General features: G+C 39.7%; 1 protein-coding gene across 9 annotated transcripts in view; it reads left to right on the top strand.

Moving 5' to 3' along the window:
- The window catches only part of clasp1a (cytoplasmic linker associated protein 1a), an 82,691-nt gene that overhangs the window by 45,698 nt on the left and 10,304 nt on the right, over positions 1 to 26,689 (top strand). For 2 of the 9 annotated variants that reach the window (XM_085921224.1, XM_085921232.1), the window contains 16 exons: positions 1,233 to 1,259; positions 2,659 to 2,823; positions 3,566 to 3,727; positions 5,241 to 5,300; positions 6,600 to 6,703; positions 6,920 to 6,943; positions 8,189 to 8,433; positions 10,970 to 11,033; positions 11,301 to 11,464; positions 11,552 to 11,630; positions 11,724 to 11,867; positions 16,519 to 16,668; positions 18,722 to 18,828; positions 21,917 to 22,064; positions 23,462 to 23,708; positions 25,614 to 25,655. In XM_085921224.1, the coding sequence (XP_085777350.1) occupies positions 1,233 to 1,259; positions 2,659 to 2,823; positions 3,566 to 3,727; positions 5,241 to 5,300; positions 6,600 to 6,703; positions 6,920 to 6,943; positions 8,189 to 8,433; positions 10,970 to 11,033; positions 11,301 to 11,464; positions 11,552 to 11,630; positions 11,724 to 11,867; positions 16,519 to 16,668; positions 18,722 to 18,828; positions 21,917 to 22,064; positions 23,462 to 23,708; positions 25,614 to 25,655 (1,932 nt within the window). Of the gene's footprint in view, positions 1 to 1,232; positions 1,260 to 2,658; positions 2,824 to 3,565; positions 3,728 to 5,240; positions 5,301 to 6,599; positions 6,704 to 6,919; positions 6,944 to 8,188; positions 8,434 to 10,969; positions 11,034 to 11,300; positions 11,465 to 11,551; positions 11,631 to 11,723; positions 11,868 to 12,946; positions 13,043 to 16,518; positions 16,669 to 18,721; positions 18,829 to 20,986; positions 21,113 to 21,916; positions 22,065 to 23,461; positions 23,709 to 25,613; positions 25,656 to 26,689 lie in introns of all 9 variants that reach the window. The other 7 variants (XM_085921233.1, XM_085921228.1, XM_085921227.1 and 4 more) reach the window with 7 other exon arrangements.

The raw sequence follows: 26,689 nt of genomic DNA, 5'->3' as shown, positions 1-26,689 counted from the left end.
GGAGCTGAGAACGGACCTGACGTAACATGCAGTTATTCAAATAATTATTACATGAATAACACGTTTATCAAACCATCTGTGTCACTCCAATTCATTCAATCCATCGATCGTGCTCAATGTAAACAATGCCGCGTATGGGCCGCATATGCGCCGCGCCGCTGACATCGGACTCATTGTAAGTTGCATTTCTAGTTATTCCACAGACCCATATAACGATCTATAAAGTATATTTAAAATAACTATCATATAACAACAATGTTATCAAACCATCTGTGTCACTCCTAATCATTAAATCCATCGATCGTCCTTTGTCAACAATGTGGCGGGTGTGTGCCGCGCCATTGACGGGGAAATTCCTTGTCCTTTATGTCAACAACGCCGCGCGTGCGCCGCACAGATCTGGTATATAACTATATTGTAGCGTTGACAGGAAAGACGTGGGTTTGGTAAACTGCTCTTTATTTAACAAAACAAGAGTCCAACGAGCCAACAACTACTGAACTGTAACAATAAAAACATATATAAGTGTCTACACGAAATAAAATATATCAAATAACCATAACATAAGTTTTTCAAACCTTGTTCACTCCAAATCATTAAATCCTTCAAACGTAGGGCCCTTCATTATCTTCGTCATCCCGTGATCAAATCCTTTGTCCTTTATGTAAACAACCGCCGCGCGGCGCCGGTAACATCACTTGCAGTTCAAATGACAGTAATCCCTTGCTATATCGCAGTTCGTTTATCGCAATTTCACTACATCGCGGATTTTTGAATTTTGAAAATTTGTGAAAAAAATCACATATAAATCGCTCCTGAGTATAAGTCGCCCCACCCAAACTATGAAAAAAAATGTGATTTACAGTCCGAAAATTACGGTATTTTATCTGTTAATGTGTAGGAGGTCCAGTGCCGGTCATTTGTTATCACTTGCTCAATCAATCACCTAATACTTAAATACATATAAAAACTCACAAATATTAGGGATATTGGGTTGCTAACAGTATGCAATTTGTTTCTAGTTAGAGTAGAAACAATAACAGTTGATTACTGAATTAATTGTCAACATCCCAATCAGCTACAGGTCATGTAACTGACAAAACTTAAATCATATACAGCGTCTAGATTTCATAGGGCCCTAGGAGTGCATGCTGCATAAAATCAATAAACATAACTTTTTGTCTCATTTTGACCAATTTCCAATTGTCCTGCCTATTGCTTCCATCATTCAGGATCCAGATCAGCCAATCCCATCAGTGGTAAGGCTTCATCCAATCACAAGCTGGATGGCTAAAGCACTATCCCCTGATCCTACACAACTTTGCACTGCTCGATCCTTGAGACCTTTACTTTCAGTTCACCACTGTGCTGCATGCTTTATTTATGAACGTTGGTGTGTTTAGAAGATGGCGAGAACCTCAAAATTGCCCATGCCAGTTGTCTTGCTTTTTATGTTTGTCTGGTAGCCCTTGTCACATTTACATCCCTACTTAGAGCTCATACCCCATCTGTGTCAGCAGTGATTTATGTGAATTGATTCAGTTCATTTTCTGTTTGTCTCACATTTACTTGTCACTGAAATCACAGAGTATCAAGCTCCTTTGCATTTCAAGAAGACATGGACAGTATACTACATTCACTTTATGAATGCAATACATGGATATCTATTTCTCATAATAGTTGGTACATGTTATTGACAAATTCTAGTTAAGGCAATAATATTCTTGGTAGTAAAATGTGGTCTGAACTTCATCTAAATCACAGGAATGAACAAAGCATTGTTGTCTGAACAGTCACAAAGCACATGAAATCTAATTTTTGCCACACTGTAACACCACTTATGCGGTATTGAATTCTTTATCAAACATTTCTGTTCTTACAATTGGTTTTGATAATAAGTAAACGATCATGTTAGGGTTATGTTGTGCTTGCATATACGTACAACTATTCAAGTTATGGATTGCACTTAATGTGTACATCCCTCCAATAATGTGATTTGATACATATCTCGATACATTATATGCAATGATTAGATTCAGTTCGATTCCGTATGGTTTTGAATCAATATGGTACGGCTCAGTTCAAGAGGGTACGTCATACCCTCAATATTTTGTTGTTCCTCAAAATTAATTAACTTGTCAGTGCTGTAAATGTAGCATTTCCTTCCAAGAGATACATATTTTGAAGTCGAAGAAATGCACAGTATTATTTGGACCTTTTGTCATGTTTAATAACATGTGACAGCACGTAGTAAACACGTTCCAAAGCCCAAACTATTAAAGTTACGTAAATTCAAAGAAACAATATCATTAGCAACATCAAACCTATTTTTTTACATTTTTTCTTCATCATTTTTTGATCAGTAGAAGCTACTGCATATAGAGACAGATTTATCTTTTTTGTGTACCGATTCACTCACACCTTTTTAAATCAAAACACGGTTTTCGCTCCAAATCATTGGCACTGGCTTTATTTGTTATCTACAATCAGTTTAATGCAAAACACTTATTAGTTTTGTTCAATATTTGTACACATATTAATTGATTCAAGTTCTATTTTCTTCTTTCAGGCTTTCCCACTACTTTGTTGTTAATTATTATTCATGCTTTTTGTATATTGTGGATACCTGTATGTTTATGCCTGTGTATTTGTCAACAGCTGGCAGTCGCTCCAGCTCCCCAGGCAAACTGCTTGGACACGGCAGCTACGGTCGGATCCCTCGGGCAACAGTTTCTGCCTCTAACACACCAGCTGACAAACGCAGTAGGATTCCTCGCAGCCAAGGATGCAGCCGAGAGACCAGCCCAAGTCGAATGGGCTTAGGTATGCTCGGACACTTATGCACACAATTTGTATAGCCTGCTGTTTTCCCTTACAAGAAAAGTCAGAACCTGAACCTATTACGACATATATTGGTTACAACAGAGCATGTTTATCTACAATGTGTAGCTGACATACAGTAAGATGGGTTGATCCTTTCTTATGGTTATTTTGAGAGATTTTGTCGATTAACTTTAGTTATAAATGTTTTGAAGGGGTCGTGCAAATTAAATTTCGATGCTGCAGCTAAATGGATTGGAAATGAATTTTGTCTGTGATCTAAAGCAATTTTTGCTTGTTGGGCAACAAGTTATATATTTGATGCATTTATTCTATGTTTTTTTGTTTTGACACAGGGCAACTTTTTTGGGCTTGCATTTGTAACTGTACACACAATATAACCTTTTAACGTTTGGTTTGCTGTGTATCAATTTACTCTTATATCAGGCTTACTATTTTTTTTGTTATAACACCCAAATGTCTTTGGATTGCTAATTTGCCATGCTTTTTTGTTTCATGCAAATTGTGTTGCGATTCATGTAGGGAAGAACAGATCATCTTGAACACATTTTATTGTTACAATCAGTATTACAATTAGAACACACCAGCAGCGTGATGCAGCGGATTTTATTTCCATTCAGTCCAAAAAGCTGGTTGAGTTTATCTCTTATTCCTCATCTCCGCCTGTCTAACATTTCTTCATGAATGCATACTGACACTTGCACCTAACTTGTTGTCCTCACAGCCAGCTTGTGTGGTAAAAAACCTCTTCTCCCTGCTGCTCTTCCCTACCGCACGCTAGCCCGGAGCCGCATACCCCGCCCCAGCATGAGTCAGGGTTGCAGTCGCGACACTAGTCGCGAGAGCAGCCGCGACACAAGCCCAGCTCGTGGCTTTACTCCTCTGGGTAAGTATCTGTGTGCTACCAACTGGTGGAACAGCTGGTGCAGCCCAGATATCCCAAAGAAATGGTCTTCCACAAAATGCCACATGCAATTAATGATTTTGTCTGTGGTCAAAAACATACCCAACTGTCTGCACATTCTTGCACTGTGTGGGTCCTCTCTATGCATGCTCTAAGTTGGATTCTTTTGATCGAGCAAATAACTGACTGAAAAGTAAACTAACAACATGAACTTTTTAACTGGTATATGGAGGTATATGGGACCATAGTGAGTCATTAAAGGAGTGGCTTCAATACTCACGTATAAATGTGATACGTAATAAGCACGTATGCGCCGCATATGCTGACGTCGGACCCATTGTAAATTGGATTTCTAATTATTCCACAGACCCATATATCAATATATAAAGTATATTTCAAATAACTATCATATTACAACAATATTATCAAACCAATGATTATCACTCCAAATCATTAAATCCATCGATCAAATTCCTCGTCCTTTATGTCAACAACGCCGCACGTGCGCCGCACAGATCTAGTATATAACTATATTGTAGCGTTAACAAAGTACCAGGAAAGACGTGGGTTTATATAACAACAATATTATCATACCATCTGTCACTCCTAATCATTAAATCCATCGATCAAATTCCTCGTCCTTTATATCAACAACGCCGCCCGTGCGCCCCAGAGATCTAGTATATAACTATACTGTAGCGTTAACAAAGTACCAGGAAAGACGTGGGTTTATATAACAACAATATTATCATACCATCTGTCACTCCTAATCATTAAATCCATCGATCAAATTCCTCGTCCTTTATGTCAACAATGCCGCGCGCGGGTCGCACAGATCTAGTATATAACTATATATACTAGATTGATATATATAACTATATTGTTGCGTAACTATATTGTTGCGTTAACAAAGTACCAGGCTCTTTATTTAACAAAACAAGAGTTCAACAAGCCAACAACTACTGAACTGTAACGATAAAAACATATGCAAGTTGCTACACAAAATAAAATATATCAAATAACTATTACATAAATACGTTTTTCAAACCTTGTTTCACTCCAAATCATTAAATCCTTCCAATGTGGGGCCCTTCGTCATCCTGTGATCGAATCCTTTGTCCTTATGTAAACAACCGCCGCGCTGCTGACGTCACTTGCAGTTCAAATGACAGTAATCCCTTGCTACATCGCGGTTCGTTTATCACGGTTTCACTACATCGCGGATTTTTGAATTTTGAAAATTTGTGAAAAAATTCACATATAAGTCGCTCCTGAGTATAAGTCGCCCCCCCACCCAAACTATGAAAAATAACGCGATTTATAGTCCGAAAATTACGGTAATTACAAAAAGCAATTTAAAAGCATTTTAAATACCTATTGTCCCGCCCTCCAAAACAAAGGAAATCTGCATACAAACTAAAATAGATTGAGCAACAATAAAATATGTGATTTGTCACCCTGTCCCCATATTGCCAACCTTTCCTGTACCCCGCAGCTTCCCGACGGCATTCCCGTTCAACAAGTGCTCTCACAGCTGACCCTCATGGCCAGTCAGGTGACCTGCATGAATAGATGTCTCAACCCACCAGCCCCTCTTAGTTTTCCCCCAAAACCCTGTCATATCCGCCCGTTGTGTGTTGTACTTGCATGCTTTGTGATAACTGCAGGCAAGACTTGGAAGATTTTATTCTTAAATTTTAGTTGGAAAAATAAGAATGATGAGATCGGGATGTTATGATAAGCAGGTAAATTATTAGAGTTCTTCTAAGACAAGAAGACTCAGCATAATTATTTTTGAGATGTTTTGGTCATTTAACGGGTTATAGGCTGCTGTTTTTCAGATGTGGATGACATAGGCCGATGTTGTGATGTTCGTTGTTTTAATTTGGGACAGATCTCTGATGTTTTTCTATCTTGAGTGCATTTTTTGGTGCGTCATCTTTTTGGGAAATCAGGGTTTAGAGTTTTTCCTTTTGTTTAGCACAAAATATTTGTTATTTCTCCAGACCACTGTTTCAATCTGAAAGGTTGACATTATGCCAATCTTGCTAATAATCACCTTCAATTGATGTTTTCAGTGTTTATTTGTTTTGTTTTTTTCAAATCTTATTACGAACATACTCTCTAAAAGTATTGGAACAGATGACTATAATACAAATTGTATTTGTTGGTTTCCCATCTCGATCTGATACATATTGATCTTATGGCAGCTTTTGTTAAAATTAGGGCTATCAGTAAATCAAAATGTAATTACATAACTTACAAAGTTGACTCGGGATGAATTGCAAATTTAATACTCTTGATATTAAGGCTGTGTAATAATCAACATTCATTGCAATTACACTCCACTGTTACAAAATTAGCATGATAATAAAAACGATTATTAGTAACAATTATTATGTGGATATATCTGCTACAACCTCAGTTCACGAACTATGCTCGGGGCAGATCAAATAGGGGGCATGCATTAATTGCATTCTTTTAAAAAATGTTGATATCCCGAGTTTAAACCCATCTGCTCTTCATGTGAGTAAACGTATTTCGTCCGATATTTTTACTCAACTATAAATGTTGTTCTGTTACAACTACAGTACATAATTCTAAGTATTAAGTTGTGTGTCAAATTAAGATGTAAAAACATGACTAGAAAAATTTATATTTGTATGCCAAACACAAATGTCTGCAGCCAAAAAAAAGATAATTTCTGTTCCAATACTAAAAGATTAAATATAAATAAATAAAAAATAAAATATTCAGTTGTTGATCATCAGGTAAGTTCTGTGACAACTTCCATGTACCAGTTGTGCCAAATGTATTTCATCATGTTCTGTTTTTTACTCTAATCCATCTATAGAGCGTTATGGTTTGATTCACCAAGCTAGAATCTCAGCATCAGTCAATGCGATGAGGGTTCTTAATACTGGCACGGAGGTGGAGGCAGCAGTTGCTGATGCTCTGGTAAATTCAGTTGAATTTTGACAGAGCGTTTCTTTTTTTGTCATATTACATGTTATTGACACAATATAACCGGAAGCACATTACACATAATAACCAGTAGAGTTGAAATATTAGATGCCAAGTAATTAATGAAATCCGCTTTTGTATAGCCAGGAATGTTCTTGTTTTTTAAACTTTCTCCCTCTCCTCTTTCCTTATTGTTGTTCTTCATTTCAGCTGTTAGGAGACTCCAGGAATAAGGTAGTCGGTTAGACTAAACAGTGCACTGTTATATGTATTTCCATGCCATTATGCACTAATAAAGCATAGAAGTTTGCACTATAGCTTCAAAACTGTTGCTTCCCTTTTGTTATCGAAAGAAAAATCCTGAATGATTGCTAAAATTCACGAACCGTTAAGTGAAATGACAATATGGAAATTCACCAAGACAAACCACTTAGTGAGAATGTCCTTTTGACAGATGTGACAAGGTTGAAATGTTTTCTCTTAAAAGTCGCAACAATTGGCGTTCCCACAATATTAAAGTCTGTAACTTTGATAGAAAGTGGAGTTACAGTCACACCGGTTAGCATGTCATCTCACAGTTCAGAAGTACAGTTTGATTCTGGCTCCAGTCTTTCTGTGTAAAGTTTGAATTTTCTCCCCGTGCCTGCATAGATTTCTTTCAGGTACTCCTCCCCCCCCCCCCCCCCCAAATTACCAAAAACATACACGGTAGGCCAATTGACCACGTCAAATTGTCTGTAGGTGTGATTGTGAGTGTGGTTGCTTGTTTGTGCCCTGCAATTGGATGGTGACCAGTTTGGCCTACTGCCCAAAGACTGCTACGATAGGCTTCAGCACGACCCCGTCACTTGTGAGGAAAAGCGATGATTGAATGAATGAATAATTGGGTTCAATCACAATTTAAAAGCAAAATAGATTTTAATTTGGTAATTGTCTGTCCGTTTTTATTATAACATTTGTAATTTGCAATGGTTTTCTTTCTTTAATGGGAAAGTAACATTTTTGTCCACAACCTGTAGTATCCCTTGTTTTGCTTTTTGCTCTATAAATAACACATCCCAAATGTGTGCAACTATATTACACATAACAGTATTATTTTGTTGTTTACTTTTTGATTATCAGTTTAAATATTTTCGTCTGTGAATTTCACTCCACCACATTTTATTTGTTGTCATGAGCTCTGCCTATCGAGGTGCACTGCTTGATCCTGCTTGGCTTTTGATGTTTAGTCAGAAAAGATTTACATTTTAATTAGGGGATTACAAAATGTGACATATTGCATGACTGCATCTGAATTTTGAAAATATACCTTTAGTTAAAAGTATATTGACCCAAGAAAAACATACAAAGCATAATGGCTGCCTGATGATAGTGGTAACCGTCTCTGTTCATGTGTCAGTTCGTTTGCACACAGAGGAGCATTATGAGTATATACATGTTATACTGGCTCATTTGTCCTTCTCTTTTTGTCAAATTCAGAGGAAGCCAATGAGGCGGAGGTACGAATCCCCAGGGATGTACTCTGATGATGATGCCAACAGCGATGCATCCAGTGCCTGCTCAGAACGCTCGTATGGTTCAAGAAATGGCGGCATTCCCCATTATCTTCGCCAGACTGAGGACGTGGCGGAAGTCCTGAACCACTGTGCCAGCTCTAATTGGTCAGAGCGCAAGGAGGGCCTTCTGGGATTGCAGAATCTCCTCAAAGGTCAAAGAATACTGAGGTGAATAAAGAAGACGTCGGTGTTTTATGTCTTCTCCTACATAAATGCGTAACTATTGTCAACTGTTTTGGAACAGTTTTACAGCCCGCAAACTACAGTGATCCCTTGCCAAATGCAAATGCGCTACTTAGCGAGTTTATAAATGACGTGAGAACATCATTAAAATACACGCCGATAGCGTGGAGCGTGCCTCTGAGCAATGTGCGTCACTGCGAACAAACGCGGGAAGCTCGAGTTGTGCATCGTGGTGGCATCTCATTACACAGAGGATCAGGCAAACGGTAATCAGATGGTAGGCATACGTGTGTCAAGACAGACAACCAGCCAGGCGTACCGCAACACAGCGGATTAGGCATCTCCCGCGATAAACAAGGGATCATTGTATTGTACCTATGTAGGACCTCAACCAAAAACTTTGTTTAGCTGTAGCATCCCATTAAATTTAATAAATGGGTCACACTGGAAACTTAATTACTGTATTTTTTGGATTAAAAAGTATAAGTCGCAACAGCCATAAAATGCACAATAAAGTGAAAAAAATACATATAAGTCGCACCAGAGTACAAGTCGCACTTTTGGGGCAAATGTATTTGTCAAAATCCAACACCAAGAACAGACATGAACCAGCAACAACAGGCTAAACGATACAGTATGCTAACGTGACATATACACAAATGAGGAGCTGAGAACAGGCCTGACGTAGTTATTCCCTAACCCCTAACTCTAACTGTGACATAAATAACACGTATTTATTTATTTATGCGCCGCTGACGTCAAACTCATCGTGAAATGCATTTCTAATTCTTCCACAGACCCAAACAAACAATATTATCAAACCATCTGTGTCACTCCAAATCATTAAATCCATCAATCAAATTCCTCGTCCTTTATGTCAACAACGCCGCGCGTGCGCTGCACAGATCTAGTATCTAACTATATTGTAGCGTTAACAAAGTACCAGGAAAGACGTGGGTTAGGTAAACGGTTCTTTATTTAACAAAACAAGAGTTCAATGAGCCAACAATTACTGAACTGTAACGATAAAAACATATACAAGTTCATCCATCCATTTTCTGAACCGCTTTGTCCCCACGGGGGTCGCGGGCGTGCTGGAGCTTATCCCAGCCGTCATCGGGCAGCAGGCGGGGGACACCCTGAACTGGTTGCCAGCCAATCGCAGGGCACACAGAGACAAACAGCATTCCGCACTCACACCTAGGGGCAATTTGGAGTGCTCGGCCTGCCAAGCATGTTTTTGGGATGTGGGAGGAAACCGAAGTGCCCGGAGAAAACCCACGCGGGCTCGGGGAGAACATGCAAACACCACACAGGGAGGGCCGGAGGTGGAATCGAACCCGCACCCTCCTAACTGTGAGGCGGACGCGCTACCCAGTGCCCCACCGAGCCGCCTCATATACAATTTGCTACACGAAAATATATCAAATAACTATAACATACGTTTTTCAAACCTTGTGTCACTCCAAATCATTAAGTCCTTCAAACGTGGGGCCCTTCGTCATCCCGTGATCTAATCCTTTGTCCTTTATGTTAACAACCGCCGCCCCGCTGACGTCATTTGCATTTCAAATTACAGTAATCCCTTTCTACATCGCAATTCGTTTATCGCGGTTTCACTACATCGTGATTTTTTTAATTTTGAAGTCACATACAAGTCGCTCCCCCCCTAACTATGAAATAAAACCACAACTTATAGTCCGATAAATATGGTAGATCCTAAGCGGGGTTTGACATTGACATCCACTAACCAACTCAAAGAGGGCAAATTTCATCAGTGGCAGGTTCCTATCAGCCACCTCAGGTTGAATTTAATGCATATAGGGGTAACAACGGAACGGCGGTGATAAGATGAAGTTGGTGTGTTTTTGTGGTCAGGATAATGAACTTAAATACTGAAACAGTTAAGGACCATGAAATGTCCCTTAGTCATAAAGGGTGCACCCTGACTAAACAGGCAAAGACGATTGGTTTGAATAAACTGGCCGTTTTGGGCCTGTTTAATAATGCGGCGGGGAGCTATTTGGCTTCCATGAAGCCGAACTCAGCAGTCTGATAAGATGAGGATGCGTATTTCAAAACGTACTACATTCGTTGGAGAAGAAAACTAGACCTTTCACAGACTAGCATGGATGTTCAAAAATTATATTTGTAACATTTCTTTCGTTAAATAACAGAAGTATTCTGGAAGTGTTGGAAGACAAAAACAATGTCGACATTTAATTTTCCTACAGTTGCTTTGGACTAGTGAAAATGCTGAGTGGCTGGTAACTCTGGTAAACCACTCGTCACAGTGGCTGGTGAGCTCTAATTGAAATTCTGAGTGAAATAAAAGTACAAGCTTTTTTAAATTAATTTATTAAGAAGAATTTCTTTGTCTTGATACTTATTTTAACAATAGTTAGACTACCATAATTTTTGTTCTGTATGGCCACTCTCAAAAGGAGATGGAAGATTAAATGTTAGCAAATGTAGATTTTGTTTGACTTGGATGCCTTCTTGTTATGTTTTTCATATTTAGCCGAGTGGAGCTGAAGAGACTTTGTGAAATCTTCACAAGGATGTTTGCAGATCCACACAGCAAGGTGAAAATATCTGTTTATAGTGCAATTACAGCATACATAATTTTCTTTGTCTTACTGTATTCTATTTTATTTATTTTCTGACACAATCTTACTCATGAAACTAAATACTGTACTGTATGTCTCTTTTGCATGGCACGCTTTGCTGTGGATTTGATAACAGAGAGTAAGTTTGTTCTAACCCATTAACACAAAATTGGCTAAATATGACTATTGTTGTCAGAGTAATCAATAGTGTTGTTAATTCCTCAACATTATATATGGCGTTAGGTGTTCAGCATGTTTCTCGAGACCCTAGTGGATTTCATCACAGTACATCGAGAGGACTTGCAGGATTGGCTGTTCGTCCTTCTCACCCAATTGCTTAAGAAGATGGGGGCAGACCTGCTCGGCTCAGTCCAAGCCAAAGTCCAAAAGGCCTTAGATATCACAAGGTCTGCATGTTTTGCAAGCCAGAGCTAAAATCTGTCTTAAAAATCTTCCAAATAGAGTGGACAACATTTATATTACTTTTTTTTCAGGGAGTCCTTCCCATTTGACCAACAGTTCAATATTTTGATGAGATTCATCGTTGATCAGACACAGACGCCAAACCTCAAGGTATTGTTGAAAAGTAGAAAATTAAGAATTCTGGTTGTCCATTGGTACAGTTCACTTAGCCCCACTGCTTAATTTATTGTTGTAACCTCATAGGTAAAGGTGGCTATTTTGAAATACATTGAGTCTTTGGCACGGCAAATGGACCCAACTGACTTTATCAACTCCAGTGAGACTCGCCTGGCTGTATCACGCATTATTACTTGGACCACTGAACCCAAAAGTTCTGATGTCAGGAAGGTAAGACTGCTTTCCATATTGTTAATGTCCTCATAGGAAGAAAATTAAGAATTGTCTTCAGTAACGACAGTAATAAATGTCTTTATTTTGATAATGTTGTGAGATGCAACTAAGAAAATAAGAATAGCACAACAAACAGTAAGAGAAAGTTGTATTTTTATTTTGTAGGTACTGTATGTCATCAATGTGAAGTAAATATCAATGCTCCATTTTTCTTTTTGGTTAAAAAAAAAGAAACCAATCCGCTCCTTGAAACATTATTTACTCTGCCAAAACCATTGAATCTTAGAGTTCCCATGTGTATTAAAAACAGGCTTTGTCATGCAAAGGATCATCAGCAAAGCATGTTTCTCACCATGTTTAATGCCATGGCCATTTAAATCCAACTTCTTCCAGGTTTCATGCATAGCATCAAATATAAATAATAACGATTTACATTTTAGTTACATGACAACATTTTAGTTAGGTTTTAGAGCTAATTTGATTTTGACATCATTGTGATGGACATTTTTCACTCATCATTCAAAATCTGACCACTGCATGCTTGCTACAAGCCAAATCAATTCAGAAAAACATGGCAGCCGTATCTTGTGTAAAGTTAAAACTTTACACAAGATACGGCTGCTTCCCAGCATCAGAGGAGTTGAGAAATAAACCAACAGACGGAATGTCAGTCACCAACAAATGACCATTTTGTGGATGAAGAATGAGAAAGTTAAAAAAAGGACACGCTCAGGACGGGCGAAAGTCACCGTCTCTGTAATAGTCACTAAACCGGTGTGTGCCGACAGACCGTCACTGATGGACACCCATTTCACTGATGACTGGCAGAAATGCACCTAGCCTGTTTTGTGTGTTTTGCTACCTTCACCCGGGTCGCGACATCAACTCTGAATGCAGAGTTGTGTTCCTCTCAAGATGTGTCAAAGGTTTCCTAAAGTTTCTAGGCAAGGTTGATTTCACCTTTATTTCATGTCTTTATAATAAAAAAAAAAAAGATACAACCTTGCATCCAAACATGATGGCGAAAGACTTCTGTCTTTCTGTAATGCTCATTCTGCCTTGCCGCTGTGCCCCAGACCCTACATAACTGGGTGAATGAGGAACTAACTGGTGGAGTCATTACTACAGCCTTACTGTCCAGTGAGGGCAACCCAGAAGAGAGGTGTAAGCAGGTAGAACCAGGTCCAACACATGACAAGTATCCAGTGTCTCGCCTGCCTCGTACCTAACCAGCACTTTTAAGACTGTATAAAACAGCAAGTGGCATATCTTATTTACTTCTGCCATTACACTTTAACTGGTATGCTCTGATAAGTCACTTAGAATTTGAGTATGTGCTTTGTAAATTGTTAACTCACCAAACATTTTTTATGCAACCAGGGAATGAATAGTACAAAAAAGCCTTCGCTTTTCATGAATTGGCTTTGAGGTCATCAGACAAAATTGCTTGGGAGTGCCAGTTTAGTATCTGACTAACTGCACCTTTTTGCCTGTTTTACACTCTAACAACCTTAAATGTCTGCATTGTGTTGACTTGAGTGTGACAGGGACATATTCAACCTACGTTAAGGCATAAAGACTTCCTGCAATGCACATTCATTTTTTTTCTACAGTATTATTGTCATGGATTTGTTGTTGACACTATATTGAATAGCTTAGACAGAGATGTGCTAAATGTTCGACCGAGTGGGAAACTTGCCCAAGAGACAAAACCAACTCTGCGTTGTGTTTCTTAATTGTGGCAAGCTGTGATAGCCAGGGATACAATTTTGTTTTATCACTGTTTACTGTATTTTTCGGACTAAAAGTCGCTCCGGAATATAGGTCGCATGAGCCATAAAATGCACAATAACGTGAAAAAAAACATATAAGTCTCTCCAAAGTATAAGTCGCATTTTGGGGGAAATTTATTCGACAAAATCCAACACCAAGAACAGACATGAACGAGCAACAACAGGATAAACTATAGGTATGCTAACGTAACATAAACACAAACAACGAGCTGAGAACGGGCCTGACGTAACTTTCAGAGTTATTCTAATAACCATTACATAAATAACACGTTTATAAAACCATCTGTGTCACTCCAATTCGTTAAATCCATCGATCGTCCTTTATGTCAACAATGCCGGGTGCGCTCCGCTGACGGCGCTTGCACTTCAAAATATTCCACAGGCCCATATAACGGTATATAAATTATATATTAAATAACTTTTATATAAGCAATAATATCAAACCAACTGTGTCACTCCAAATCATTAAATCCATCGATCGTCCTTATGTCAACAATGGCCGCTGACGGCGGTTGCACTTCAAAATATTCCACAGGCCCATATAACGATATATAAATTATATATCAAATAACTATTATATAAGTAATATTATCAAACCATCTGTGTCACTCCAAATTATTAAATCCATCGATCAAATTCCTCGTCCTTTGTCAACAACACCGCGCGTGCGTCCTGACGTCAGCCTTGCCGTTATTCCACAGATATAACTATATTGTAGCGTTAACAAGTACAAGGAAAGACGTGGGTTTGGTAAACGGCTCTTAACAAAACAAGAGTTCAACGAGCCAACAACTACTGAACTGTAATGATAAAAACATATACAAGTTGCTACACGAAAGAAAATATATCAAATAACGATAACATAAAGAGTTCACCGCCACACGGCCCCAAGCACCGGCGTCGAATCCCATCTGCGGAGGTGGCACTTCCAGCCACAGAGGTGTAAGAGAGCTCCATAGAATAGGATCAGGCATGTGTAAAAGCCATGTCCGAGCCCCATCCACCGTCCCCGGACAGCCACACGGCCAAGCGCCGGCCCCCGACTTCCATCCACGGAGGTGAAAGAGAGCTCCGTAGAGTAGGACCGGGCGTGCGTAAAAGCCATGTCCGAGCCCCCTCCACCGTCCCCGGACAGCCACCCGGCCGAGCGACAGCCCCTGACTTCCATCCACAGAGGTGAAAGAGAGCTCCGTAGAATAGGAACGGGCCTGTGTAAAAGCCATAATAGTTTTTCAAACCTTCTGTGTCACTCCAAATCATTAAGTCCTTCAAACTCTTCGTCCTCTGTGTCACTTACAAACAAAGCCGCTAATGATGCCGGTAGTACGTGGGGCTCTTCGTCGTCTTCGTCATCCCGTGATCAAATCTTTGTTCTTTATGTAAACAACCGCGACGCCGCTGACATCACTTGAAATTCAAATTACAGCAATCCCTTGCCACATCGCGGTTCGTTTATCGTGGTTTCCCCCTTTTTTTGTTGTTGTAATTTTGAAAATCTTTGAAAAAATTCACATATAAGTCCTCCTCAGTATAAGTCGCCCCCCCACCCAGACTAAGGAAAAAAAACGTGATTTATAGTCCAAAAAATACGGTACTTATTGACTTGGCCATACTAAATACTCCTGACCAGCATCGTTAGTTCTTATGGAAAAGTCTGGACAACCTAGAAAAGATACAAAAAAAACTAGGTATTTCTTATTTTGTTAGGAGTATTTTTTATATTTTAAAATGTTCATCTGTGATGTTTTTATAGCAACGGACAGGAGTCAAGTTAAGCATAGTGGTCTATTGATTGCCATATTGTGTAGCTGTTTTGACCCCTCAGATAGAGGAATCATGAAATTAGAGGATAAAGTGCTTTTAAAGTAGATTTGGAAGATAACGGGTTCTTCAGAACATTAAAAACCTAGCTATTAAACTGACGTGCAAAATTGTTGCCATAGTAAAAGTTTAATGTTTTAATCTGGCCATCGGAGTGCTGATGTCATAGATCAAGCACAAAATATTAATCTATCATATATTTATCCATCCATCCATCCATTTTCTGAACCGCTTTGTCCCCACGGGGGTCGCGGGTGTGCTGGAGCCTATCCCAGCCATCATCGGGCAGCAGGCGGGGGACACCCTGAACGGGTTGCCAGCCAATCGCAGGGCACACAGAGACGAACAACCATCCGCACACGCACTCACACCCAGGGGAAATATGGAGTGCTCTATCGACCTACTAAGCATGTTTTTGGGATGTGGGAGGAAACCGGAGTAAGTACCCGGAGAAAACCCACGCAGACACGGGAAGAACATGCAAACTCCACACAGGGAGGGCCGGAGGTGGAATCAAACCTGCACCCTCCTAACTGTGAGACAGACGTGCTATCCAGTGCGCCACCGAGGCGCCCTCATATGTTTATATTCTCCATATTCTGGACATTTTTCAAAACTGTACCCAGTGTTATTCACATTAAAAATACCTCAGCGGTTTTTGTACCATTTTGACTACTTTAAATATGGACATGTTATTCTACAATACTCAACTAAAAGAACAAATAAATTCCTTTGAATATTGAGTACATATTAATTACATTTAAACAATAAAGCTATGTTAGTAATTAAAAAATGTTTGTTCTCTAAATTTACGCTTTTAACAGTTGTTCTTTACAGACATCGCTATATTAGTTGGTAGTGAAAATGTTGCCTGCCTTGATTTCAAATTAGCTTTGACGTTCATGGTGCGTTGGTTTCTAAATATTTTAGTCCTCTGTCTCAAAAGCAATTCCTGGTCAGTGTTTTTTTGAGTCAACATACTTCAAGATTATGAAATGCATGTGCATCTGCTCTGTGTGTCCCACTGCCCTCAGGCTGCCCAGGTGGTACTTATATCATTGTTTGAGCTCAACACACCAGAGTTTACTATGCTGCTAGGAGCTCTGCCTAAGACCTTTCAGGATGGCGCCACCAAATTATTGCACAACCACCTGAAGAACTCCAGCAATGCAAGTAGCGCTGTGGTAAGTTGAGTGAACACCGGTAAGGCAATATTTAAAATCTGGGGTGGGTTTGTTTGTTTGTTTGTTTGTTTGTTTGTTTGTTTGTTTGTTTGTTTGTTTGTTTGTTTGTTTGTTTGTTTGTTTCGGACTATAAGTCGCTCCGGAGTATAAATCGCACCAGCCATAAAATGCACATTAAGTGAAAAAAAAAAGATATATAAGTCGCACCGGAGTATAAGTCGCACTTTTGGGGCAAATTTATTTGTCAAAATCCAACACCAAAAACAGACATGAACCAGCAACAACAGGCTAAACGATACAGTATGCTAACGTGACATATACACAAACGAGGAGCTGAGAACAGGCCTGACGTAACATTCAGAGTTATTCAAGTAAGTAGTACATAAATAACACGTTTATAAAACCATCTGTGTCACTCCAATTCATTAAATCCATCGATCTTGCTTTATGTAAACAATGTTGCGTATGCGTCGCATATGCTGATGTCGGACCCGTTGTAAGTTGCATTTCAAATTATTCTACAGACCCATATAACGATATATAAAGTATATTTCATAACTATCATATTAAAACAATATTATCAAACCATCTGTGTCACTCCAAATCATTAAATCTATCGATCAAATTCCTCGTTCTTTATGTCAACAACGCCGCGCGTGCGCTGCAGAGATCTAGTATATAACTATATTGTAGCGTTAACAAAGTACCAGGAAAGACGTGGGTTTGGGAAACAGCTCTTTATTTAACAAAACAAGAGTTCAACGAGCCAACAACTACTGAACTTCCAGCCACGGTGGTGGAAGAGAGCTCCATAGAATAGGAGTCGGAGAAGTCTAACTTTCCATTTTCCTCGAATGCCGCATTAGCCCAATCATACTGAGCCCTTTATTACAATGCCTTGCGGCGGGCTTTCATGTTGGCAGTAGAGGGCAGTGTTTCACTTCTTAGACCAGTAGTTCTTATCCTTGTTGGAGGTACTGAACCCCACCAGTTTCATATGCGCATTCACCGAATCCCTCGTTAGTGAAAAATATTATTTTGAAATTCAAGTAATTGATGTTTTTTACTGGTGCACAAAATGAGACGTGCATGAACATCACCTTGTTCAAAGCACAAAACCAACACAATGCATGAACTCACAACAAATTACATACTGGCAAATCAGAATTTACACAATAAATCAGGTTTGTTTGGACCTCCTCAGTAGAGCCTTTGTCGAACCCCTGAGACAGACTCACCGAACCCCAGGGTTCGATCAAACCCAGGTTAAGAACCACTCTCTTGGCCACACAGTCCACCACTACTGCCGGAGATGGATACCTAAAGATACTGCGTTATTCCAAACACTTTGAAATCGAGGTACCATAATATTTAATTGTAAATAAGAATAAAAGGAACTCACATATAAGGTCATTAAGAACATCAAAATAAATTGTTATTTACTAAATTTGGGGCAAATTTGAACTTTTACCAGTATGTTGTCACAAGCATGCTGGGCCAAAAGGTGACATGATTTATTGTAATTCATACAGCCATTATCTGTTCCGGAAATTAAATTTACTCTGCTGTGTATATTTTGAGTTGCCAACTTTCCAAATTGCACACACAAAAATAACAAGATGGTACTCTTGTCAGTCCATCCGTCCATCCATTTTCTATACGGCTTGTCCCCATGGGGGTCGCAGGGGTGCTGGAACTTATCCCAGCAGTCATTGAGCAGTAGGCCAGGCAATCGCAGGGCACACAGAGACAAACAACGATCCGCACTCACACTCACACCTTGGGGCAATTTGGAATGCTCTATCAGCCTACCAAGCATGTTTTTGGGATGTGGGAGTGCCCAGGGAAAACCCACGCGGGCACGGGGAGAACATGCAAACTCCACACAGGGAGGACGGCAGGAGGTGCAATCGAACCTGCACCCTCCTAACTCTGAGGCGGACGTGCTAACCAGTGCGTCACCAAGCCACCTCAGTCTTATCAGTTTTCAATTTAATTTTTTTGAGAGCAGAAAACGTATTTTAACTAACTTTCTGAGGGCATTGCCTTTTAGGGTTCTCCAAATAACACCATTGGTCGTATGACACCTCGCAACACGGCCAGTCGAACCAGCCCACTGACCTCTCCAACCAACTGCTCACACGGAGGAATGTCTCCAAGGTACAGTAATTTGCCTCTGCTTCAGGTCACTCCCTGTTCTCGTGGAAGTTTGGTAATTAGCCATGTGAATGCCGCTTCAGTGTGTAAAGTATCATAACAAAAACGCTGCAAGTTATCTACTGAGTGAGTTGCTCAAACTGATTTGAGCACATCCTCTTTTTCAACTGTTTCATTCAACACAGGGAAAGCTTCTCTCTAACTATTGACCGATCAAAAGTAAATAAATCAATGAGCATCTCTTATGTTGACTAACTGGGTTGTCAACTGAAACAAATCTGAAATCTGTCATTTATCTGCTGATGACAGCATGTTGTAGAAGCCAATTGAGACCAACTTACCTGAGCACTCTGCTGATAAAAATTCATCGTACTTTCGTAGCTTTAAAATCAAGAATTTACACAAAATGATATTTGGATCAAATTAAGCCCATTCAACAATATGCATTATGAGTACCGTATTTTGCGGAACAAAAGGCGCACCGGATTATAAGGCGCACCTTCAATGAAAGGCCCATTTTAAAACTTCGTCCATATATAAAGCGCACCGGATTATAAGGCACATTAAATAGAAGCTATACTGCAACGAACTGCGGTTGATTAGAGTTGCAGTATGCATCCACTAGCCAATAACCAATGAGCCCTCTGTAAACCATCGCGTTTCTCAAACTATCCTATAAAATGATCAGAACTGCCTAAAGTTTGATCTAACCTATGTTTCCCTTCCATATTGATCCGTAAATTTACTCGAAACATTAACAGAGCAGCCGATTTTGACATGAAATAGCCTCGTGCGTATAGTAGCTATCACTATAGCATTAGCCACCCGCAAACTCCCATGAGCCTCAGCAAAGTGTAAACAATCACGTTTCTCAAACGAGGGCTTAAAAAATGATCTGAACTGTCTAAAGTTTGATCTAACACCTTGGTACTGCTTACCTATGTTTCCCTTCCATATCAATCTGTAAATTTACTCAAAACATTAACAGAGCAGCCTATTTTGACATGGAATAGCCTCATGCGTGTAGCAGCCATCACTATAGCATTAGCCACCTGCAAACTCCCATGAGCCTCAGCTCGCAGACTCCCATGAGCCTCAGCTAAGTGTAAACAATCGCGTTTCTCAAACGAGGGCTTAAAAAATTATCAGAACTGACTAAAGTTCGATCTAAAACCTTGGTACTGCTTACCTATGTTTCCCTTCCATATCAATCCGTAAATTTACTCAAAACATTACCATAGCAGCCTATTTTGACATGAAATAGCCTCGTGCAGCTATCACTATAGCATTAGCCGCCCGCAAACTCCCATGAACCTCAGCAAAGTGTAAACAATCGCGTTTCTCAAACGAGGGCTTAAAAAATGATCGGAGCTGACTAAAGTTTGAGCTAACACCTTGGTACTGCTTACCTATGTTTCCCTTCCATATCGATCCGTAGATTTACTCAAAACATGAACAGAGCAGCCTATTTTGAAATTAAATAGCCTCACGGGTACAACAGCTATTCAGTGACGCCCCCTGACCACGGTTGCCGTAATGCTGGTAAGCGATGCGACCTTGTAAATTTACTAGTCGTACTAAAACGCATTGAAATTTTTGGCAGAGCACTGTGTACAACCAGTATGGATCAACAAATTCATAAATTGATCCATATATAACACGCACGGGACTATAAGGCGCACTGTCGGCTTTTGAAAAAATAATTAGGTTTTTAGGTGTGCCTTATAGTCTGGAAAATATGGTACTGTGTCTGTAGAGCATAAAATATTTTGCCTGTGCAATGACCCAAGTTTGCAGTTCATTCAAGTGAAGCATTAAAATATTCTTTAAAAGCAAGTAGCCAATAACAATACTTTATCATCTGGCTTTGAGTATTGTAGTTAGAAATTAATTTAAAAAAAATTCATGTGAGCTTTCTAATATTTTATTTCTAATGTTTTATACAATCTTTGAACTCTAGTCGTAGATCTCAAGACTGGTTTCATTTTTGACTTTTCTCTTTCTGTACACTTTTCTTTCCCTTTCACCTACTAACACCACCACACCACCCTCCCACCTTGTCTTGTCTTGTCTTGCGGTCTTCTCCTGTTGTTTGATTTCATCCTTCATTCTTTTACCGTTGTCTGTCCGTCCTTCCCTCCTGACCGCGCTATGACAACAGTCGGTTATGGGGCTGGGGTGTCGAAGGACTGTCAAAGCAACCCCCTGCCCCTACTCCTCTTCCTCCGCCTAACTCCACCTCTGCTGCCCCTTCTTTCAGGGTCCTGCGCAGAACACATTCACCCAGGTAATGAGGTGGGATGAGAAAAAAAAAGAGATGAACCCAGATTCAATGTCATCTAGCATTTCAGTTTTTTGCTGATTGTAGATTACATATTACCACTGACTGTGACACAAAGATATTACTTCATTTGTGTAGATCATTTATCTCTGTGAATAACACATTTTATGAGCCTGAGTGACTAATATCCCAAATAGCGGGCGATTAATTACATGTCCGCCTCTGATTGCACAAGCTGTTGCTGGTAGTGATGCGTGTGATTTTACTAAAATCCCAAATTACACATTCACTCACTGTAACAGACTGCGGGGGCTACTAAACTAACAGTGAATATGATATGAGAGTTAATAGTTTAAATCTTCTCAACAAACTACACCAATTAGCTATGTTATTCTCTTTTTGTTTTCCTTCCTTGGTGGACCTGGTTACACTTGCCTTTCAGCTGCACTGTATGAAGACACAAAATTGAGAGAGTGAAATGTGTCTCTTGTTTGCTAAATCCCATTGTTCATTATCAAATCAACTTCATATACTTTTCCTACAATGTACAAAATGAACTGCTCAGAATCCAGGTTGTGCCGGTTAGCACATCAGCTTGCAAGCCTATGTACGTGCGCAGCCAAGTCTATGCTTCTTTTTACGTTCGTAAACATTTCCTAAATCAGGCCCTCCACACACTAGTATTACTAACCCACGACACCTTTGGAAAATTAACAATATTCAGACTTCACTATCATTATTTGTATGGTGACAAAACATCAACAGATTACATGTCGTTTTAATGTATTTTTTGTTTGATTTTTGTGTTAGCGTGATGGAGTATGACACTGAGAACATGAACTCAGAGGACATTTATAGCTCACTCCGTGGTGTCACTGAGGCCATCCAAAGCTTTAGCTACCGCAGCCAGGAGGACCTGAATGAGTCAATCAGACGAGAGGGCAAGCGAGATGATGCAGTAAGTTATTGTGTTTGGAATAGGAAAATCACTTTTCATTCGTTTTTAAGAGTTAGCAAATAACAGCGCAACAATTACTTTTTAATGCTCTACAGATTTTTTTTTTCTTAATCATTGCTGTGATCAAAGCCAGTAAAGATTATGTAATCTCATGCCTCTTTAATTACAGTTTGGTAACCATCAAAAGACTGCCACCCATTTAATTGGCATTTATTACACTTTTCACGATTCATGCTTAATGTTCGAGGTTCTTTTTTTTTTATAATTTATGTGTGTTCTTTAATGTATGAGCATTTACATCAAAGGTGTCAAACTCAAGGCCCGGGGGGCAGATACAGCCCGCCACATCATTTTATGTGGCCCGCGAAGACAAATTGTGCATCAAATTTGCACTATAGTAATGGACATTACTAGAATTGCAAATTGTCTTCACTTTTAATAATATATATATTTTTTAGATTTGACCAGTTTATACTCATCTGATTCGAAAATGAGTTATTTGTCAGTTTGTTTTGTAGCTTTTACTGTATATATGAGGCGCTCATGCGTTTATTTGGGTTGACAGTCATGATGGCTCTCCAAAAGAAGCTATGACTACAATGCGGCCCGCAAAAAAAACGAGTTTGACATGCCTGATTTAAATAATGATATGGTGTGGGATGATTTCAGTTAGGACTGTGGGTTGTGATACCATGAATGCCAAAAGGCAGTAAAGAGAAAATGAAGCTTCAAGATCATTTATGAACCAGTTGTTGAGTTTGTTGGGTCCTCTCGATGAGACTTTGTGTTAGACCATAGGGCTTTCTTGCCATTTCTTAAACCCCTTTCTTTAAACTACCAAAATGTACCTTACCATGATGCAAGATTAAATCTGGCCAATTACTTGTGTTTGGGTAATTGTCGAAAGTTTCATTTCTATGAACATTAAGACCCTTACACAGTGTGTTGCGTTTGTGCCGTGTGAAGCTGAATGCCCACTTTCCCAAAGTTGGATAGTTTGTATGAGTGGTTGTGAAATTCTGGCACTTGTATTGAAGTGTTTTTTTAAAGATATTACTTACTTTGTTACTTCTATTACCCGGTGTAGCCATTGTTATATACACTAAACTGCATGTTAAATTACAATAATTAAATGTTTAACTCTACAGACTGAGTTGCACATTCATGTGATGATTTTTTTCCTCCATGTTTTCATGTCAAGTTTCAAGTTAAGTTAAACTTGATGTTTTCATGTAAATCTTATGCACAGTTATCATCAATGGAAGATAGTTATAGTATATGGAAGTTGGGTGAACTGACATGACTAACAAAGAAGAAATTGATGTGTATAAAAAGCTGATGTTACATTATTTTTTAACATGCTCTCTGTCATCACTCCTCGTATGGTGCTTTCATAGGCCGGGAGAGAAGGAATAGCCTCAACGCCTGGTTCAGACGCTCGCCTGGGGTTGGATGTACCAGAAGGGGGTCGTACTGCTTTGGACAATAAAACTTCACTGCTCAATACGCCATCACCGCGCTCCTTCTCTGGGCCAAGAAGTCGGGAGTTTGCTCCTTACGGCCATGGTGAAACAATCTGCACCTACGACAAGAGTGCCCTGAAGGAGGCTGTTTTTGATGATGACGTGGAACAGTTTCGTGACTGTGAGTTTGATTTTTTTATTCATATAAAGTACCAAACAGTTTTACACCACCAAAATCTTTATTTTACTCATCTTTTTAAAATGTTGTTGAGGCTCTGGATAAAGAAACATTGCTGCTTCCAGAATAATAACATTTCTTTTCGTCATCCTCCATAGCCTACTAACTAAGTTCTGCAATAAGTGTTGCATTTACGTTGTTTTTATAACAATAAATTCTGTAGTTTGTACTTTTAAGTCATTGTAAATAGTTTTCGTTTAATATACATATATTCAAATAAGTTGCCATATCCATTAATTAATTTTAATAAACTTATCTCAATAAAGGGCGGCTCGGTGGTGCACTGGGAAGCACGTCCGCCTCACAGTTAGGAGGGTGTGGGTTTGATTCCACCTCCGGCCCTCCCTGTATGGAGTTTGCATGTTCTCCCCGTGTCCGCGTGGGTTTTCTCCGGGCAATCCGGTTTCCTCCCACATTCCAAAAACATGCTTTGTAGGCCGATTGAGCACTCCAAATTGTCCCTAAGTGTAAATGCAAGTGCGAATGGTTGTTCGTCTCTGTGTGCCCTGCAATTGGCTGTGTGGTGTTTGCATGTTCTCCCCGAGCCCGCGTGGGTTTTCTCCGGGCACTCCGGTTTCCTCCCACATCCCAAAAACATGCTTGGTAGGCCGAGCACTCCAAATTGCCCCTAGGTGTGAGTGCGAGTGCGGAATGTTGTTTGTCTCTGTGTGCCCTGCGACCAGTTCAGGGTGTCCCCCGCCTACTGCCCGGTGACGGCTGGGATAGACTCCAGCATGCCCGCGACCCCCGTGGGGACAAAGCGGTTCAGAAAATGGATGGATGGATGGATGGATGGATGGATGGATGGATGGATGGATGGATGGATGGATGGATGGATGGATGGATGGATGGATGGATGGATGGATGGATGGATGGATGGATGGATGGATGGATGGATGGATGGAATAACTTAATAAAATTAATTTAAACTATTTTTCCAAGTAATTTGATACTAATTTTAATTTAATAGGTGCACATTGGTTCCTGCTGCTAATACTATTGAGTACGGGTTTTTTTTTTGCAGAGTTTTCCCCTGCTGATTAAAATTTAGAGGCTTCTGCTCAAACATGTTCTACTTCATGAACTGTTATTATATTAGTTTGGTCATTTTTTTCCAGAATTGCAGTAATATGCTGATTGGACGGTGTTACGTATAAGAGAAACAGTTGGAATGTAGACCTTCACAACATGTTTAGGTCTGACAAGCCAGACAGCCGTCCTCCGTCACAATCTTTCTATCCTTTGCTCATTTTCTCACCCCCTAAATCTTCCACATCGTATGACCCCGCTCATCTCAAAACACATCTAGCATGCCTCCATTATGACCACTGAACTTAACTTTTTCCCTGTTTGCTTTTAAATATCTGAGATTGTGTTGAGAATGAGTTTCATATTTTATTTTTAATTATGTGAGGCACATTGTATATAAAATATAATAGAGATAAAAGTGCTTGGCTTGGACCTTGCCTTGACCTAAAGCCTCTGGCAACTTTCCTCAGAGGAACAGTAAGGGATAAACTCATCCACCGCGATAAGCTAATGGCTCAAGAGGTGTATGGAATTGGAATTCTGTTCGTTAGGATATAAAACAACAAAACATATGTAGATATTTTCCAGAAAAAGTTTATTTTTTTAGCCAATATAGGGCGTGGATGTGGCATACACATGTGTGTGATTGTTCAGAAGCGTACCACTTCTGCATTTATTTGAGCCATGACATACCCTTAATGTGTAATAACAATCACCCCCGTTGTTGTCACATACAATCAAACATATGTGTGTCTATTGTCACCAGAATCTGTTTCCCATCCTCCACCCTCATGTCTCCTCCACTCCTCTGCCCTTTAGGCCGGCGCAAAGAAAGTGGCGAAAATACAATGACGCTCTCTGGTAAAGATTCCGTCGCTGTATGACTCTTTGCTGAGTGTTTGGAAAATTTCACTAGTCGATAACAAAACAACTATTCTAATTCCTTTTGCTTCTTGTGTGTTTGCCCTTGCTCATCTTCCTCAACTGGCACCCCTTTATCTCTGCTTGTGACATCATGTCCTTATTTTACTTATGGTCAGAGCCGTCTCGCCTATTAGACAATACAGGGCAAATGCAGCGGGCAATGTGGTCTCCAGGAGAGGTTCCAAAATCTGGGGTAAGGGGTGGAGTATTATTGTATTTTTCAGACTATAAATCGCGTTTTGTTTTCATAGTTTGGGTGGGGGGGCGACTTATACTCATGAGCGACTTATATGTGAAATTATTCACAAATTTTAAAAATTCAAATCGCGATAAAGAAACCGCTATGTAGCAAGGGATTACTGTAATTTGAACTGCCACTGAGATCAGCAGCACGGTGCATACGCGGCGGTGTTTACATAAAGGACAAAGGATTAGATCACGGGATTTAATGACTTGGAGTGACAGAGATTGTTTGATAAAATTCTTGATAATTTTATGGGCCTGTGAAATAGTTTGAACTGCAACCGCCGTCAACGGCGCGGCACACACCCGCCACATTGTTGACGAAGGACGATCGATGGATTTAATGATTTGGAGTGACACAGATGGTTTGATAATATTGTTGCTTAAATAATAGTTAATTGATATATAATTAATACACTGCTCAAAAAAATTAATGGAACAGTTTTTTATCAGGGTATGGCACGAATTCAATTCCACTTTTCTGATAAGGTTTTGGTCAGGCACGTCGCAGAGGGTGTTGTTAATCACTTTCAGCTGCATTGGTGTTGATGGAATTAACAACAGGTACACTAGAGGGGCAACAACGAGATTTTCCCCAAAACAGGACTAGTTTTGCAGGTGGAGGCCATTTGAAGCTCCTCCAGCTTGATCTTTTTTAACAGTTTTTCCACAAGTGTTGGCTTTAGCAAGAGTCATTATCACGACTGGAAGCATGAGGCGATTTCTTA

Source organism: Syngnathus leptorhynchus, chromosome 9 (genome assembly GCF_054491065.1).
Source record: "Syngnathus leptorhynchus isolate UIUO chromosome 9, UIUO_Slep, whole genome shotgun sequence".
In the NCBI taxonomy this organism is placed as follows: Eukaryota; Metazoa; Chordata; class Actinopteri; order Syngnathiformes; family Syngnathidae; genus Syngnathus; species Syngnathus leptorhynchus.
The sequence above is the reverse complement of the archived record's forward strand: the minus strand, read 5'-3'. Positions and strand labels throughout refer to the sequence as shown.